Source organism: Apteryx mantelli, chromosome 27, assembly GCF_036417845.1.
Source record: "Apteryx mantelli isolate bAptMan1 chromosome 27, bAptMan1.hap1, whole genome shotgun sequence".
Taxonomy (NCBI): Eukaryota; Metazoa; Chordata; class Aves; order Apterygiformes; family Apterygidae; genus Apteryx; species Apteryx mantelli.
Window position 1 is genome coordinate 804,173 of NC_090004.1, and position 18,127 is coordinate 822,299.

General features: G+C 46.6%; 2 protein-coding genes across 2 annotated transcripts; one reads left to right on the plus strand and one right to left on the minus strand.

The window, feature by feature from the left end:
* Positions 1 to 1,038: 1,038 nt before the first annotated feature.
* On the minus strand, positions 1,039 to 9,620 carry SMPDL3B (sphingomyelin phosphodiesterase acid like 3B). The gene is given in 8 exon segments (XM_067311487.1): positions 1,039 to 3,600; positions 4,743 to 4,876; positions 5,516 to 5,696; positions 5,862 to 6,034; positions 6,641 to 6,784; positions 7,358 to 7,455; positions 9,263 to 9,479; positions 9,482 to 9,620. Coding segments are annotated over 8 exon segments (1,458 nt in total). The 3' UTR covers positions 1,039 to 3,228.
* Positions 9,621 to 9,907: 287 nt separating this feature from the next.
* RPA2 (replication protein A2) lies at positions 9,908 to 15,304 on the plus strand. Its single transcript, XM_067311529.1, has 9 exons — positions 9,908 to 9,991; positions 10,192 to 10,304; positions 10,388 to 10,489; positions 10,618 to 10,731; positions 11,815 to 11,889; positions 12,793 to 12,906; positions 13,233 to 13,343; positions 13,783 to 13,877; positions 14,676 to 15,304. The coding sequence occupies exons 1-9, from the start codon at positions 9,976 to 9,978 to the stop codon at positions 14,758 to 14,760; spliced, it is 825 nt and encodes a 274-aa protein (XP_067167630.1). The 5' UTR covers positions 9,908 to 9,975; the 3' UTR covers positions 14,761 to 15,304.
* Positions 15,305 to 18,127: the final 2,823 nt, after the last annotated feature.

The following is an 18,127-nucleotide window of genomic DNA, read 5'->3' on the forward strand; positions in this document are numbered from 1 at the left end:
CGCCCCCGTCCCCGCCTGCCCGCCGGTCCCGGCCCAGCACGGCAGCTCCCCGCGCCCCGCTTCTCCGCGGTCCCGGCTGGGCCGTACGAAGCCCTGCCCCGGGCCTGCCTGCACCCCGGTCCCGGCCCAGCGGTACGGCACGCGCAGGCCCAGCCGGCTGCCCAGCGCTCTGCGCCCCTTGCCGGCCTTGCCTGGCTGCGCAGCACGCTGCACCCGTGCCCGGTCACCACCTGCCTGCAGGGCGGGCACCCCCCTCCTCTGTGCAGCACCCCGTGCACTCCTGCAGCCACCCGCCAGCCCTGGGGCACCCCCTTCTGCCCGGTCACCAGCCAGCCACTTCCCCACGGCTTCTCCCCCACCCTTACTCTCTGCTTTAGGGCCCTTCTAAAGGAAAACGCAGAGCTTAAACATAAAGCTCTTCAGAGTATCTAAGTCTGTTTCTCAGGAATGTTCTCCAAACTAAAACCAACCCACCAGCTGGAATCATTCCAGCTCTTCATCCTATTTTCACAGCCACACATGACACGCACATCCCACCTCGCTGGAGCCCAGGCAGCACTACAGTAACAGGTGAGAGGCACTTATATCATTCCCCAGGGACCAGCTCATCCCGAAAAACCCCTCCCAGCACCTGATCCACAACCTTCAGCACAGTATTTTCTTTCTTTTCCTAGCTGTAGCCCCAGAGCACCCTGAGAGCCAGAGCCAGCACACACAAATAGTTCACTTTTGCTTGCACGACTCTGATTCCCCCACCAGTGAAAAATCACTGCCCTGGGTTAGGTATCTATGTGCAGGAGCACACAGAGACTCCAGCGCTCAGGAGGAAGTGCTAACGGGGAGCTGAACTGTGTCCCTCACAGACAGCGTGGTGCTAGAGGGATGCCCCTGCCTTGGCTCAGGATTCCCTTTCCCCAGCCTCCTGCTGGAACTAGAGATCTGAGCCAAAACCCAAAACCAACGGTCCCCTCAAAGCCTCTGGAACCACGAAGTTGTTCCCAACCCAGTGTGGAGGTGGTGAAAAGACACTGCCACGTATATGATCAAGAAAGATTTATTATCAATGCTGACTAGCACTTTTTTGTGAACTTTGTAATCATTCACTCCCTTTAATCCATACACATTGGATGATTTACAGTATATTTCTCAACGGAAACCATTTTCACATGCCATCAATGCTTGGTCTGCAGAACTGCAGAGAGACCCATCTCCACCCACACAGCAAAAACAGCCAATTCTGCAACCTTCTAATGCTGGAGTATTTAACTTGAATGTTTTCCTATAACACTCATCCATGTGCGCTTCAGGGGATTGCTTTAAAACAAATCAGGGCATGAGCAGAAGCAAGAAACCTCCAGAGATGCTGGTTCGGGAACTGCCAATTTTGTAATCCTGATGCAAACAACAAAAAGATTTCAGGGGCACTGCAGAACTTAGTACTACAGCCACCCCCCAGCACCAGCGCCCTTAGCCCATCTCCCCCCAGGCCCTGCACTGGTAACTTGTGTTCTCAGTCAGCCGATTTGTGGGTCTAGCATTCGACTTACTTCCAACAGACCATACGCTACAGCACTACACGCTGTCACTGGGGTGCTACTTCACTCCATCCATCTCAGTTTCACCTTACCCATTAAACTTCAATAGAGAAGCTATAAATCAGCTCCCAGCAAGACATGTCCCTGGAACAGAACAAGGATTCATACACTTTAGGTTTTTATGCCCAGAATACTAGACAGCTACCTAATGTCTTGGAAGCATGTACCCCACTATACAACGCTAGGGAGAAAAGGTAGCACAGAAAGTATCTCCTACGGGAGACTGCTGTTCATAGTCAGCCAAAACAGAATTTTAGTTGTGAAGACCAGGTCTGAGATGCAAGCTGGCTGCTTCATGTTTTGAATGTAAAGGTTGGATCTTGAAGCCTGAAGTTCCTAAACTGAGGTGCAGAGCAGCAGCTGGCTGTCCACGGTCATACGAGAGTCTTCTATCTTCTATCTGCTGAACAGCATTAGAGGCAAGGGCCATTCCTCTTGCATCCTTGTTTCTTTTCTGACATAACATACCTCTGTTGCACTAGTGCTTCTCTGGTAGGCCCAGGATCATATCTGCACGTCAAACCTGTGGTATTCAGCTCGCAGGTGACTGGCTTTATCCTCACTTCCACAGTCTTTTCCACTTTTCAGTTGTATATGCCTTTCTGGCAAAACGGTCTGCTGACAGCATGCAGATGACTTGTGTAAGCAGTCTGGGATTGCACTAACACATTGGTGTGCTTAGGCTACATGTTCTTAGTATGACTTTCCACTCGCCTTGTTAGCTTGTGTTCTCCTTGGCCCCTAATCGGATCTCTGGGAGCCTGGGGCTGCCATTCACAGACAATGCAAATATTTCTTCTATGTCTCATTTACCTGTACCTAAAAGGGTCCAATAACATCACTTTGTATCAGTTCCCTCATGGCTCAGATGGAAGCTGGGAAGAGCCCAAGGCGGGCAAATAACTGAACTGTTAAGTGCTTCATTGCAGTCAAGGTCAGCTTGCAATGCCCCAGCATTGCAAGAAGGGAAGAAAAAAAATGGATGCAAGTTAAAAGAGCAAAAAATGTGCTTGAGGAAGAGCTGTTCGTGCTCAAGACTTGAAAAATCAGGCTTCTTGCCCTGGAGCCTCATCTTGGGCACTGACATGAGAAAATCATGGCCCAAACCTGTAGAAGTTCATACACTGTCAGAGGAAGAACTAATCCTACCTGGCTTTTCTCATAAGCTAAAGGCAAGGCCATACAAGGTCACTGAAATGAATCCTTCCAGGTCTCCAGCTGTGTGATCTTTTAAGAAGAGCATGTGCTAATGTGAGAAATGTATCTGGAGGCAGACTCCTTGGGAACGTAAGGCAACTCGCAGCTCTCATACATTAGGTCAAGTTAAAATCTAGGGGGAAGCCTGGCCTTGATCTGCTGAACTGTAAGACCACCTCAGAAGTCACAGATGAAGGAAGGGAAACTCCCTGATGCAGGACAGTCTGGCATGAGAAATCTTCGTGGCAATCATTGCCCTTTCCCAATACATCAATCTTTACTAGAAGTGTTCAAATCAGCACTGGAGAGCTTTTACTAAAGCCACTAATTTTGTCTTGGTTTCCGAGTAAGTTCTCAATGCCAAAAGTATTCACAATTGCTGATTCAAATGTGCTGTGAAGCATGTACTCTCTTCACTCACTTCTGTTCTAAGTCATTAGAGTGCTTGCTGGGGACGGAGGAGAGCTAACAGCAAGCAGACCAGTAAAAGAAAAACACTGCTGATGGCAGAGGCAGAGCTGCTGGCTTTAATACACTCATTGTATCGTATAAAATCAACTTCCCTGATGGCACAAACATGGTCAATGCGGCAGGCCTCCTCACACAGGGTAAGGTCATACTTGACAGAGTTAAACTCATAATACCGCTGCAGATACTGTGCATCCTTTGATATCCTCTCCAGCACTGTTTGCATGGACTGGGCAGAGCCATCAGGGACTTGGAAAGCTTCTGTCAGCCTATACTCTTTCTCCCATATTGGGGACATCATATTAGCATGAGTTAGATTCAAATAGTAAGTCACCATATCCTGCAGGGAAAAAAAGCAGAACAAGGAGAAATCAGGAAAGGATCAGCCCTTGAGTGAAGCGGTTGACTAGGATCTGATCAGCCCATTCTCCTAGATGCTGGTGTGTAGCACAACAAAGTGCATTCAGCAGCAGGCAGCACACGTGGTGGGAGGTTACCTGTCTCCCAACAGATGCTTCTTACCAAGATGTGAACCTAGGGACAGATGCCTCAGGTGAGAGCATTCAGCACTCACTATAGAAGCAGCTTTATCCCATTTTATTATTTTATAAGTGCTTAAGGGTTGGCTTTTCTCTGTTTGATTTTTACTTTGAAACATCAGGAATTTTGAGCCTGGCCTCCTCCAAAAATCACTCTGGTATTTATGATCAACACTGTCCTCTGGCAGAAGGGACAGTTGGAGAAACATTACAGAACTGAGCAGTTATTTACTCAAGTGCGAACAAAATTAAATAAAAAAGTTCTACAAAACTTCTGTTTTCAATCTCTTGCTCTTTTTCTCTCTGCCTTGCTTCACTAGCTCTCTAGCTTTCCACAGTATATTTTAGGACAGACAAGCATGCATTTCTTATGCTGCAAACATGTAAATACAGTATCTGCAGAGATGCTTTATCCCTTGCAAAGAAAGGCACAAAAACACCATCCTCCACCTTTTTGCAAATGAAAGACAAAGGAAATGGAAGCCTTCCCTGCAATTCAACTAACTTCTGATCCCATTACAAAATGAATTAATTCAGAATGTAGGTGAGATCCGAATAATTTTCTAGACAGCTAGAGTTTTTGAAGGGTGTTCAGCAAGCCTGTTAGTCCCTAAAGAGAGTTCTGGAATCCACATTACCTGGATTGTAAAGCAAGTGTAAAAGGAGACTAGCTGAAGACATGAAGAACAAACAAGTCTGAACTCTCTTGCATTGCCCTGGGACTTATCCCAGCAGGAGGCCCAGACCAGCCAAATGTGGTGTCATTGCCCTTATTCACTGACACTCTGTAAATCTTTATGCTAGCTGCAAGACTGGAATACCTTGTTTTAGATCCTCTGCTACATAGCTTCTTGGCTCCCTGTAGTCCTGCCTGTTAGAACCACATGGAGCAATTAAAGCACCCAACTGAGACTCCAGTACAAAGCATGATGGCATCCCCTACCTTCACTTGAAGGGTGTTTGGATCATATTCAATCACCCGGATCCCAGGGTTGTTGGCTCCATTGGCCACTCCAGGTAATGTTGTTTTCCAAGGAGTCACTCCAGGGGCTAAGAACATGACGTTGACTGGAGAACCTTAATAGAAAGGCAAAACAAACCATGAGTGGGAGAGGCCTGGCTTGTAGCAGACCCAGTCCACACTGCAATGAGCATCCTGGCCACTGATCACATTGCACCCATTGCTCACCAGATCTAGTTGCAACAGTGAACACATGAAGATCAGTGTGTTGAATAGCATCAGAGATTGAACAGAATTTCTCCAGCTAAAAGCAGGCCTTCTGCAGCTTGGCATAAGTAAAAGACTCTACAGTGAGGGTGAGCAAGAGAATCGCCCTCAGTGAATGAGACCCAAAGAGCGCTACCCACAGTGCCACTGTGCAGACCTATAGTTGCTCCCTTATGCCTCAGCTAAGGTTCAGAAACCCTCAGGATGGAGCAGGATGAACAGCAAGGCACTGTGAGAGGAAACTACAAAATTTGAGGGGAAGCAGGAAAGACAGCTAGAGCTCTAGGTCTGGGTGGGGAATCCCATCCACTGTTGGGTCTTGTTGAACAAAGCATTTTACAAGCCTTTTTAGAAAGCAAGATGCAAACGAGCCTTTTCTGGCTTCTCGGCTGCATTCAGCTAACAGTCACTGAAAATCCTCTTCAGCAATGATTTTGGGGGATTGAACAGAGCTATCATGCAAATACTTGGGTGGCTACATTTGGTACCTGTATCACCGTAAAACATCCGAAAGCTGTCAGTGTGATGGTGTCCAAAAAACTGGGCAGCAATCACTCTATGGTGCTTCTGCACGATTTTCAGGTATCTTTCATTAAAGTTACTCTGGAACCAGGGCTTGCTTCTTTTCTTCTCAAAGAAACCAGGAGGAATGTGCCCAGCAATGTAGACCTACAATACAAAGAGCCGCCCTGAATGCAGATCCCATGCTTCCCGAAGACAGCATTGACTTGCTGGTCCTTGGCACACAGGGGCATCAGGAGTGTCATTCTTCCAGGCTGGAAGAAGCCTGGAACAAAGGCTTTTTTTTTTTTCCCCCTTCTTTTTCTTTTTTACCATTTCTTCTGCTTTTGAGGCGTTGGTCAGTGTTTCTTCCAGCCATTGGAACTGCCCGCCAGGATCTTCCTCAGCAGCTGTCTGGTTATTCTGGTCATAGTACAGATTGGTATTGAGGACAATCATTCGACCCCTTGTATTTGGGCTGGGCAGCTTCTCACTGTAGAAAGCACCTGCAAAATGCAACCAGCAGGAGAAAGAGCTGGAGTTCTGGCCACATGGGCAGTTGTGTCCCCAAATCCCTGTGAACCTCCCTCAGCTCTCCTTGGCAACAGCCACAGCAGAGTCACTATCTAGACAAGGTGCCAGCAGCTCTGACTGGTTACACAGTAACCAGCAGCTCTGACCAGTCCAGGATATGGATTTGGTGTGACTCTTCCCTGTGTCTTCTTGTCCTGCATGTGCCACTCAAGGTGAAAGGAGGCCCTGGGTGTTAAGAGCATGTACAGGACAGTCCAGGAGCTGGGAAGCTATAGAAAGCCATAGTGCTGATCTACGGCAGCAGCTTTCTTGAGAGATCTTTTTTATTTTCACTGAAGCCCACCATTCTCTGCAGAGACACCTTCCTACAACTCTAGGAAAGCAGGAGAGACTAAAGCATAAAGAAATTCCTTTTCTTGCATGCAGGAAAACTCAGTGCTAGGAATCATTTTTAAATTGGATCCTTCCTCCACAAACACTGTAGTTTCGGGAATAAAAGCAGGGACAGTTCATTCATGGTGACTCTCCTAACCACTGCCATCTTCCCAGCACACTAACACGGGCTAGTGGTGCCACACCTGCTCTGAACAGAGGAACGGAAGTATCGTTCAGCCAGGAGCGCCATAGTTCGGCCGTTTGGTTGTAGATCCTGTGCTCCTTCCCTGGAAACTGATTCTTGGGGTGGAAGTCATGATTGCCCATCGCAGCATAGACTTTAGTTTCTAGAGACAGAGAAAAGGAAGCACAGAGGAATCCATTCAAACTTCAGAGTTCTTCAGCACCAAAGCTCTCTAGTGAACTTACAGACTCAAAAAGAATAGCAAGGCTTGAGAGCTTCATAAAAGGTTACCATCCACACTAAACCTGTGTGGTTGCATGGACCAGGGATACAATACTGCAAAGACCATCTGTCCTCAGGGAAGCCACTGCAGAGCAAGACTGCCATGTCTTTATAGTCAGAGTTAGTGAGATTTCCTTGTCAATAATACTTCTTCCCTCACTGCTGAGATGGATTAAGTGAGAAGAAATTTTGCAGCCTTGTTTTTCATAATGAGTAGTTACAGAAATGTTTCTTTTCCCCTCTTCTGAGTAAATTAATCTGAAACAGCAAGGGTGTGTCAGACATGTCTTGATTCAAGTGGCCTGTACAGCAACTAGGAAGAGGACAAACTAGTCCTAACGCCCACAGCACTTCAGTGCCTTTCCCCTTCCTAATTATATCATTTCTCCACAATGGTAAGTTCTTCCCATGAGACTTTGTACTCCTCTCCTCTATTCATTCTCTCAAATCCTACCTGGAAATATCTGTTTTATCAGAGAAGTCAGATTTTCAATTATATGCAGAACCTGTTTTTCTCCAAGCTGCTCATTGGGGACATGAGGAGTATCATCTCTGGAGAAAACAAACAAACAAACAAACAAACACACACAAAAACAAACAAACACACACAGCAGAGTCATCATCTACGACTAGCAGTGCATATGCTTAAAGTGATAAGGCAGAGAACTTGGGTTTATGCCCTCTGACTGTCAAGGGCACTCACGGAGTTTCAAGGAATTGCTCATGGTAAAGACCTGCTCTGCTTTATTCTACCTTGAAAAACCTATACACAAGCACAAGAAACGAAGCCTTATTCTACCTCAGTGTATTTAATAGATGCTACAGATCACTGGCTATCTTGTGAGGAACAGTGTTTCAGAGTCTGGTAGTAAATTTGATCAGCAATAGTGAAACAAAACTCTTTGTACCCAAGAGAGCAGCAAGATAACTCTTCCATTGAAAATGAAACAAATGGACGCCTCCAATAAAGCAGTGACCCTTGAGATCTACTTCTAAAAATCTAGCAGACACATGTTTCAATGCTTTCACTAATATGCTTTTGGCATCTGTAGACAATATTGGGGTAAGGATTATGAGTCCATTGGAGGATAAGATTAAAATTCAGAAAGATTTTGAAGAACTGGGAGAAACGGTTTGAGAAAAACAAGACAGAAGTTTTAAGGACTAACAATTATTTCTAAGCAGAAACGATCATCTGCACAAATATAAAGTGGGAACAATGGGTTAGTCAACAGCACTGCAGATCAGGACCGGGGTTATAAAAGCTCACAGGGAACACTGGGCTGTTAGAAGAAGCAGCAGACATTACAGAGGAGTGTATGAACCTACAGACATAATACAAAATAAATCCTTCACTGTCTGCAAGTGCTATTATGGTCTCCTGTAGAACAGGGTGCCCACTTCTGGACACCATACTATGAGAAAGCTCCATTTGGGGAGGTTCTTTATAATTTTAAAGAAAAATAGCCCCTTTTTGAGGCAAATCTTCCAGGTTCCTCTCTGTAGTTTGAAGAAATGCAGCAAGCCTGTTTTCTGATGCCCTTCTACTGGTGCCTCTAACAAGGCAGGGCTTGTGCACCAAGGAAATGAGTAAGCTCCATTCCCCCAAGCGTTTTTGGGTATTCGGAATTTGTGTGAAGTCAGACAGGGCTGGCAACAATTGAAGAAATGGAAAGGATGGTGAATTCTAACATTTTGCCTCATCTTACTTGGAGTTTCTTGGAGAATCCCTCATTGCTGGGGCTTGTTAGGAGCCCGGCCTCCCGCTCCTAACAGCCTTGCTACACTGTCTCCCTTCCACTTCGTACAGCTCTGCTGGAATCCTCCATTTTGCAATTTAAGGCGTAGCCAAATCTCGCCTCTCCAAAATGCTTACCTTATTAAACCCCCTGAATTTACTATGAACTCTTCACACCCAAGTCTTCCTGCTCCCCATTCTCTAATAAAGGTTCCTGGCCAAAACCGGCAGTCCTCAAAGCACACTGGATCAAGGCAAAACCGAAAAGCGTGAGTAAACAGAACCAGTCCTGCCAATTTTTGGAATATTTGGCGTGTTGTTTTTTTTTTTCCTCTCGTATCTGCAGATTCCTAGCAATGCAAGCGCAGGTATTCGCCTCCTGGGACTTCAGCGAAATGATGGAAAACGCGAGCCCCGAACTCGGATTTCCTCATTTTTAAAAGCATGGCTGCAAGGCCAATCCTGAACCTGCTGCTTTTCCGCGGGCCGGGCCGGGCCGGGCAGCGCCGCGGCGGGGGCGGCGGAGGTCGCGCCCCGGCGGGCCCCCGCGGAGCCCCCTCGGCGGGCGGGCGGCCGCTGCCCTGCCCGGCGCCCGGCGGCGCTGCCGGCCCGGCTCCTCACCCGGTCCAAAGGATGAAGTCGGGCTGCCGCAGGAGGCTCCTCATGGCGCAGACGGAGGAGTTCAGCAGGCGCCACGGGGCGTCGCAGAGGTAGCTGCCCCAGGGCCCGGCGGCCGCCGCGGCCCGCGAGCCGCCCGAGGGGCACACCTGCGAGGGCGCCGCCGTCACGTCGTAGCCGGGGTCCCAGTGCAGGTCGGTGACGTGCCAGAAGCGCCCTGCCGCCGCCGGGAGAGACGCCGCAGCTCAGCGGGGCGGGCGGGCGCCCGGGAGTCGCCCGCGGCCGCGACCACCCCCGGCGCCCCGTTACCTGTGAGAGCCGCGGAGAGCGGGCAGAGCACGAGGAGCGCGAAGGACTTCATGTCGGGCAGCCTCCCCGTCCCGTGCCCGTGCCCGTGCCCTGCCCGTGCCCCGCCCCCGTGCCCTGCCCTCCTCGTCCCGTGCCCGTGCCCGTGCCCGTGCCCGCTCCCCGCCCCGCCCCAGCCCTGCTCACCTCAGCGGCGGCCGGGCTGCGCCAGCACTCAAAATGGCGCCGGCAGCCTCCCTGCCGCCTTCCCCCATTGGAAGGAGCCGGAGGAAAGGGGATTGTGATTGGCTGGCAGGCCGGAGCAGTGAGCCCGCGGATTGGGCAGCTGCTGGCGGCGCGCGCGGAGGGGCTGCGCGGGTCTGCCTGACGCCTGCTGCCTGCTGCCTGCTGCCGGGCCTGGCGCCGCCGCCATGTGGAGCGGGCAGGGTGCGGGCCCGGGGCTGCGCGGGGCGGCGCGGGGCCGCCGGGGAGCCGCTGCGCTGGGGCCGGTGCCTGTGTCCGGGGGCAGCTCGGGGCGGACCGTGCCGCCGGCGCGGGAGGAGCCGGGGCCGCTGCGCCCGGTGGGGGCGGTGGCGGCGGGTAGCGCGTCTGTCGCCGCCTCAGGGTCTCTCCTTCCCCTTCCTCAGGTACCTTCGAGGGCGGCTACAGCGGCGTGGGCGGCTCGGGGCCCGCAGGCGGCTACATGCAGTCCCCGGGAGGCTTCGGCTCCCCCGCCGGCACCCAGGCTGAGAAGAAGCAGGTAGGCCGGGAGCGGGGCCTCGCCGGGGCGCGGGGCGGGCGCGCGGCCGGCAGCGCTGACGGCCCCTCGGCGCCCCCTTGCAGAGAGCCCGCTCCCAGAATATCGTGCCCTGCACCGTGTCGCAGCTGCTGGCAGCCGAGCAGGTCGACGAAACCTTCAGGATCCGCGACGTGGAGATCTCCCAGGTAAGCGCCCGGGGCGGCCTCCGGGCAGAGCCGCCGCAGCCCGAGCGGGAGCGACGCGAGCGGCGGCGGCGGCCTCCCCGCGGCGGCGGCGGCCTCCCTGCAGCGGAGCCTTCCCTCTTCCCGCGCAGGTCACCGTTATGGGGATAATTCGGCACGCGGAGAAGGCGCCCACAAACATTCTCTACAAAGTAGACGACATGACGGCGGCCCCGATGGATGTCAGGCAGTGGGTTGATACCGACGTAAGCACCAGTGGGGAATGCAGCGGAGAGAGAGGAGCTTTTAGGTGGTTCCTGTAGCCCTGCTTGTTTGGGAAAGGTGGAAAAAGATAGATTTAACCTGTAAGCAAAGAACGGAAGAGCGAGAATTTAACTTCAGTTTGGTCCCCCCTTATATTTTAAATGGAGGGGAAAACTCAGAACTTGGGTGTTCTTAGTCATTTATAGTGATTCTTTGCGATAAACACCCTGTCACATTCTCTGTGCGTACTGTGTTTGCGTTTATTACCGCATTTGTTACAAACTTAATATAATGTTGCTATTTTGGAAAATATTTGGGGAATAACATACCTTTGAAAGCCAAGGAAAATGTTGCTGTAGCAGAGGTTACCAGTATCGTATAGAACTCTCCTCCTGCTTTAAAATTCATATGTGTTTCTGCATTGAAGCATGCTGAATAATTTTTTGAGGTATTTAGAGGCGGACGCTCGAATGTTACTTCATAACTGAATTGAGAGATGAGCCCTCAATACCTTTGTGTAGATGCATGACTCCAGTGAAAATTACCATCATTACAGGATTCTCATGCTGATATAGCAAGCCTTTAAAGCTGGACCATGTTATTAAAACATTTTTGAAGGCAAACAGCTGAGTTCAGGTTAACAACCTGAAAGAGTAATTAAGCAAACTTTCAGTTGGCTTAACTACAAGTTCATCATAAATTAGAAAGAGATTCTGTTGCTGTTTCCATACCCATGACCCAAGTTTTATAGCTGAACACTTCCTTTTTATTACTTAATTTTTTTCCCCTTTTGGTGCTTTTTTTGAAGATCCCTCAGAAGTGGACAAAGACACCAGAGCACTGTAATACAACTGACTTTGGCTGCCCTCAAATATGCAGTGTGTTGAAACAATTTTTTTTCACTTTTAACTTACAGATTTTTCCATTTTTCACTTATACTGACTGTTCTTATTAGACGTAGGAATGTATGGCTTTTGCGTTTGCTTGAGATAAGTCTCCTTTCTCAAGTCACTTATTGTGATAATGGAGAAATGAAAATGTGAATCAGCAAAACCTTGTTTTTTCCCCCTTTTCCTTTCTGTAAGGAGGCAGGTGGTGAGAATGTTGTGGTACCTCCAGGAACTTACGTAAAAGTAGCTGGTCATCTTCGATCTTTCCAGGTAAAATCATGCTACTTACACATGACTCTTCAAGTAATAAGGTTGAAGCAGTGGCTTGAAGGATTAGTGATCTTGTAAAGTGGTTAGTAGGGTCTTTTTAGAATATCCAGTTAATCATGATCTTTGTTCAGCTTTTCCTTGAATGTTTTTGCCAATGCTGTATGAATCACTTTAATTGATCCTAAATGCAAAGGACAGAAGATCCATTTAAAATGCCACTGTTGATCAGTACAGCTGAACAGTACTGGCCACTGCATTCTAGGATGTTTGTACTATAGAGCTTAGATCTCATTCTGGTTACTGGGGGACACTTAATAAAGGGTAATAATGTCATACAGTTGCATCATAATAGTCACTGTTCAAACAGTGATGCGTGTATTAAAGCAAAGTGCAGTTAGTTACTAGCCAGTTAGAAAAAGAAAAACATATTTATGTGTTTAAGGTTTCTCCCTTTGTCTTTACTGTGTGAATTAATCTTCAAATTACTGCTTTAGTATTTGGGAAAGGTAGTTTTTTAGCACAACTTTTTTAAAAGCATTGGAATGTGGCTTTTCATTTCATAGGGTGTGGGGGGGGGTTGGGTTTTTTTGTTTTTTTTTTTTTTCTTGGTAAGCAGCCAGTGCTGCCTTCTTGAACAGTGCTGTTGGTGTTATGTCAGTTATATGGGTAAAAAGCCAGGAGTCATCAATCTAAATTTTTACCCCATTTTGTGAGAAGTTGCTCTGTCTATAATGTATTTCAGTCGCATATGAAAACAAGTCCAAAAACTTGGGCACTAGTTACATGCAGACAAGCCCCCTACCCACCACTATCCTTGTTCCTAGAAATAATGATTGGATTGGGTGTTAAGCATGTTCCTGTTGGCTATGATTTAAATTTTTTTCTTTTTCTCTTCTCTGAAAGAATAAGAAAAGCTTGGTGGCGTTTAAGATCATGCCTCTAGAAAATATGAATGAATTTACCACACACATACTAGAAATCGTCAATGCACATATGATCCTCAGAAAAAATCTTATGGTATGTACTTGGAGATCCCAACACCATCTTAACCCTTACACTGAATGAGGGGATTGTTGGTTATTTCCCAAAGAGATGGACCTCTTCTTTCCTTAGGGAAATTGTATTTGACTTGTGAGGCTGAAAAGCTTTAAATTGCTGGCGGGCTACAGTGAAGGTATGGCAGGAATGCTGGCTTCCTTGTTGGGAAATTGTGCTGCAGTCAATTTCCAATTGTTTCTTTTGGGAATTTATTTTTAATTACTGTGTGTCTGAAATAACATTCAGTCTTTCATCCCTCAGGCTTGAGGGCAGCCCATGTAACTGCAGCTCTTTTACTCTTCTAGTCAGCATCGAGAATGCCTCAGTCTCTCTCCTCTGCTGGGATAGGTGACATGGGGGGCTACGGAGGAGGTGGCAGCCTGCCAGTGAACGGACTCACAGCACATCAGAGTCAGGTAGGTGCAAACAACAAGCTGCTTTTCCTGGAATGCAGCAGTCACAGTGGTTGCTGCTGTGATGTGATATAGGACAAAGAAATGAAAGTTAAGGTGTTCTGTGAAGGCTGATAGTTCCTCCTAGACCTTCCTGTAACTGTCCATTGATGACAGACAACTTTAGTTGTATGCTAATGGTGGTTGTGTGTTGCTAGACTTACTGAAGACCAGGTGGTCTTAACTGGAATTTTGCTGCTCCTGTGAAAAGGAGTTTGAGTCTTCTCAGTAAATGCAGCTAACATTTTGCAAACTAATTGAATGAAGATGTACGTGGTATTCATGGTACTGTGAACATATGGGACAGAAGGAGAGGAGGAGAAGCAATATGGGAAAATAGAGCATAGTCTGCTGTACTCCTGAATAAACTGCATACACTATCCCTAGATTTTTGTTCTTCCAGGTGCTTAACTTGATTAAGAACTGCCCTGTTGCAGAAGGTATGAGTCTTCAAGAGCTAAAATTTCAGCTCCACAATATCAGTATGGCAACAATCAAGTAAGTATATAGAAGCAGAGGATGTGTTTCATCAGAGGATGTTTCATTCAGGCTGTCCTTCCTAGAGTCTGATAAAAGAAGGGAGGGAAGTAGTGGGCAAGATGTTTACCTGTTAAACCACTCTAGTAATTTCAGACATTTCCAGTAGGGTGTGGTAGTGAGTCTGAGCTTTTGAAGTCTTTCAACGGAACAGGTTAGACTGAACCATTGTCAGATGAAGTGGTGATAAAATCCATCACTCCTTTTCAAGACAAACTGTTTAACACTTCAGTAACAAAGTTACATGTACCTGGGAGTATTACAGTGCCTCAGCATTATGTGCTGTTGTCTGCATGAGTTTGAGGACTATCTTTGCTCTCTTTGCATATTGGACAAAATTTGGGAATAGACGATTTTTTTTCTTTGCTGTCTCATGTAGCTTCTCATCTCTGAGACTTAGAAAAATAGTGAGGTCTAAAGACAGAAAATTCCATTATCTTTCTGTGTTCTGTCCACTTTGAAGCAGACAGTTGTAGGCGCTGCTTGTATCTGGAAAATACAGACAGTGGTGGCCTTTCCCTCCATGGTAGGAAAAGGCTGAGAGCCGTTGGCTGAGCATTTTACTTTACCTTTGGAGAAACTTTCTTTTTATTCCTGCTGAGCAATGGGTCAGCACTTAAACTGACCATGGGATAGAGCCATGAGAGCTTCCCTTAGCAGATGCCAGAGAGAAACAGTAAGGATGGGGTCTGTAGGCAGGAAATCCCAGAAAGAAAGATGTTAACATGAAGTAATGACTGCTTTTTTTCTTCTTCCAAGGCAAGCAGTTGAATTCCTTAGCAGTGAGGGACATATCTATTCCACTGTGGATGATGATCACTATAAGTCTACAGATGCTGAGTGAAGCTATTTCCACCTGGTTTTGGTTCTAAACAAATGCCTGTCTGTGCTTCAAGTTACCCTGTCAAGCTTTGCGACGTGGAAGGTGATCTTTGCTCTTCCTAGCCCTTGAAAATCACAGTTACTCTGTGAGCGCATACTTTGCCGAATTCAAGGACAAGCAAAATGTACAGAATTCTGTTGACTCAATTACTATGCTGCGGCCAGGTGATTAAAAGTATAAATAGATACAGAAAAGCTGAACTCTTCAAAACTTTAGAGACTTCAGTTTGTTTTTTATGTTTCTTAGTAGAGTGCCTGGGTTAGAAAGGAAAATTTCTTTCTAATCTTGTTATGGGCAGGTTGTCTTTTGTTTCTGGATTAGTTTCTCCTAACACAGCTTCATTTTACTTCATTCACAAAGTGGGTAGCCAAGAAAAATGTTCCACTAATGTAATCAAGACTAGATTTTTTAATGAGTTTAGTCTGTGCATTTAAACCTATATTTGTACTACAAGAGGATCTTGTTACTGAAGCTTTTGAATATTTCCAATAAAATTTTAACTTGGGTAGTCTTGCATGCGTTTGTGGCTCTACAGGCTTTTGTTCTTTTCTAAAGCAGGAAAACCATCTACATTGATAAAACTTAGCCAGGTGGGTAAAAACACAGCACGTGCTTTCACCTGAGTTACTTGTTTTTAACTGTATTTTTTTTTTCTTTAGGTTTTGAAATAAATTACTCTAAAAGGTCAAACTAAAGTGAATGTCTGGACACTAAGCAATTAAAGAATTCTGCTACTGAAAGAAGTTACAAGTTTTACAAGTTGCATCACTGGCTTCCAAATACAGCCAGAATCATTTTTGTTAGTATAAGCACTTTAGCTCAAGCTAAAAAGAATTACATCCTGTGGAACAAGTTTTTTTTTTAAAAAGCTATTTAAAAAGAGATAATAAAAACACTGCAAGTTAGGTTAAAAAAAGCTGTGTTGAAATTGGTGATGCATGTGTGATAACAAATTTGCATTTCCTGTTTCTCTGCGTGATCCTGCCTCATTCAGGGGAGCAGCACTTCTTGAGGGCAGCTGCTTCAGAATATCTCTGTCCTCTTAGTCATTATATGCTTCATGTCATATAAAATGCAGAGCTGAAAACTACCTCATGGGAGTTGTTTTACGTTCATTAATGGTAGCGTTTGAGAAGCTCATAAATATTCAGGAGCATTTTTCACAATGACCCCTTAAGGAACGTAGCAATTCTCACAAGAGGAACCATGGTTTCTGTGGCAAACGTGTTTAGCATTGCTGAAAAGCAGGGCCTGGGATCTCTCAAGCTGAACGCTGAGAAACTGAAATGCACTCAGTGCCCACCAGATGGGAGCCCAGTTTTCTGTACTGCACTGATCTGTCGGTTGAGAATTGCCTGTTCTGTGTCCTGCATGACAGGTGGCCTGTTAGAAAAACTGCATGTGTGATTAGGGACTCATTCTGCATTCTTGCAAGCTGGGCAAGTCTGGGTTTCACATGAGCTGCAAATCGGGGGTTTCAGTGCAAGTTTTTGTGTTATCTGAGACTAATGATGTGACCCAGCTTTGAAAAAGCAATTCCCAGTTTGCACATCCATTGCGCATCAATACCGACTTTGCTATCCAGTGTAGTTGCTTCTGTTGTTTATGCTGTAGCAAAACCAGTATATCCTGTTCAGGTTCAGATAGCAGTACAGCTGTATCTGGTGATGTATTTTGGGGGCTAAATTGTACTATAGATGTGTAACAGGTGAACTTCCGTGCTATGGAAACTAGTGGATCCAGAAATCAAAAGTAATACTATTTCCATTTTGCGGGAGGTGTGCAGGTTAGGAAGCAAAACTCTGATCATTTTTGAAAGCTAAAATAAGTGAAATTGAGAGTCGCTGTGGGAGCGTACAGAATGATTATGTGACTGCTGGGGAGGAGGTTCAACTCTTCGCTTAGTTGCCCATTTGCTGTTTATTAAAAGTGTCCAAGAGCACCTGCTTTCGTCTGGCTAGCAGGAGGATTTGGAATAAGGCTTGGGTCTGTCAGGGGAAGAACTGTTGGCTCTTTTGCAAAAAGTTTGATTTAAAAGTATTAGCGAAGTTGCATCAAAACTCGGGGTGCTTTTGGTTCTAATAAAGGAGATGAGAGGAAATATTTGGATATTTTCAATTGTTCTAATTTTCTCTATGCTCCTGCTCTCCTGCTCCTCCTCCCTGTCTGGAGCCCATCTTCTTCCCAGCCATAGTTCAGGTACTAGTTTTTCTTCTGGGACAAGGAAAAATGTTCCTGGGGTTGTTTAAATGCCTCTTAGTAAGATGACAGGCCAGGTAAGAAACTAGTTTTTCCCTGTTTTGGTGAGTACTCGGTCCTGATACTGAATGTAAATCCCAGGGCAGAGTCGGAGGAAAAGAAGACACCAGCCCAAATCCAGGCTAAGACTTGGGCTTGAATGAATGAGATTCTCTCTGCAACTTTGTGAACCTCCCCCAGATTCCAGGTGAAGAATGACATGAACTAAAGAACTGTTGAACTTAAAACTGTCTTCCCTGGGAGAGGAAAAAAACGTTTTTATCTCAAGTGAAATTTAAAATTTATTTTACATCTTAACTTAAAACTGCAAGCTTGTTGAGAAATTAAGCCAGAGTGAGAAGTGAGTTAGGCTAGCACTGAGAAAATGCAGCTTCTATCTCTTAAGATGTTTCTTCTTGTGGAGTGAATGTGCAATTGTAAAAGCATGTGAATCACCAGTTTGGACCCCAGATGGAGCATTGTTTGCACTGTGCGAAGTACTTAGTAATACCCCTCCCCATGCCATGTCCCAAACAGTGTCTGAAAATGCTGGCCTCAAACCACATGTGTGGAAGTGTCCAGCATCCCAAACTATAGTTCCAGTCTCTGAACTCCATGGTTAGGCACTTAAAAGGATGCTGAGCTTCCAGGAATCCCACTGCAGTTGCTCAGCATCTTCCCAAATGCACCTGCTTCTGGTTTTAAGCTGCTAGGTCTGGAAATGGGCCTGCATTGGTGTTACTGGTGTCCAAAGCATGCTCCTGGTAATGCAAAACACCAGTCAGGTGGATTGCTGTGCCTTAGCTGATGGGTACAAGGGCATGTGGAGAAAGCCACTGGTGGATGTCTCCTAAGCCTCTGGTAGCTCCCAGCAAAGGTAGCACAAATGACATGTAAATACAATAAAGGTATTAGAAGTTTTCAGTCTGAAATGGGTGTAGACATGGCATATCTGCCATTTAGGATCCTATTCAAGCTGCATGCATAAAGTGTCTCGATGATGTTAATGTAGTGGAGCAGAGCAAGATACATGTCCAAGAGCCTTGGCTGGCATCTCAGTGGCATCTTGGTGGCCACTCAGTCCCTAGGA

Bases quoted from the DNA above. Each gene is read 5' to 3' on its own strand.
- RPA2 (XM_067311529.1), top strand. The intron at 10,305-10,387 runs GTAGGCCGGGAG...GCCCCCTTGCAG, and splicing joins CCCAGGCTGAGAAGAAGCAG to AGAGCCCGCTCCCAGAATAT. The intron at 10,732-11,814 runs GTAAGCACCAGT...CCTTTCTGTAAG, and splicing joins GGCAGTGGGTTGATACCGAC to GAGGCAGGTGGTGAGAATGT.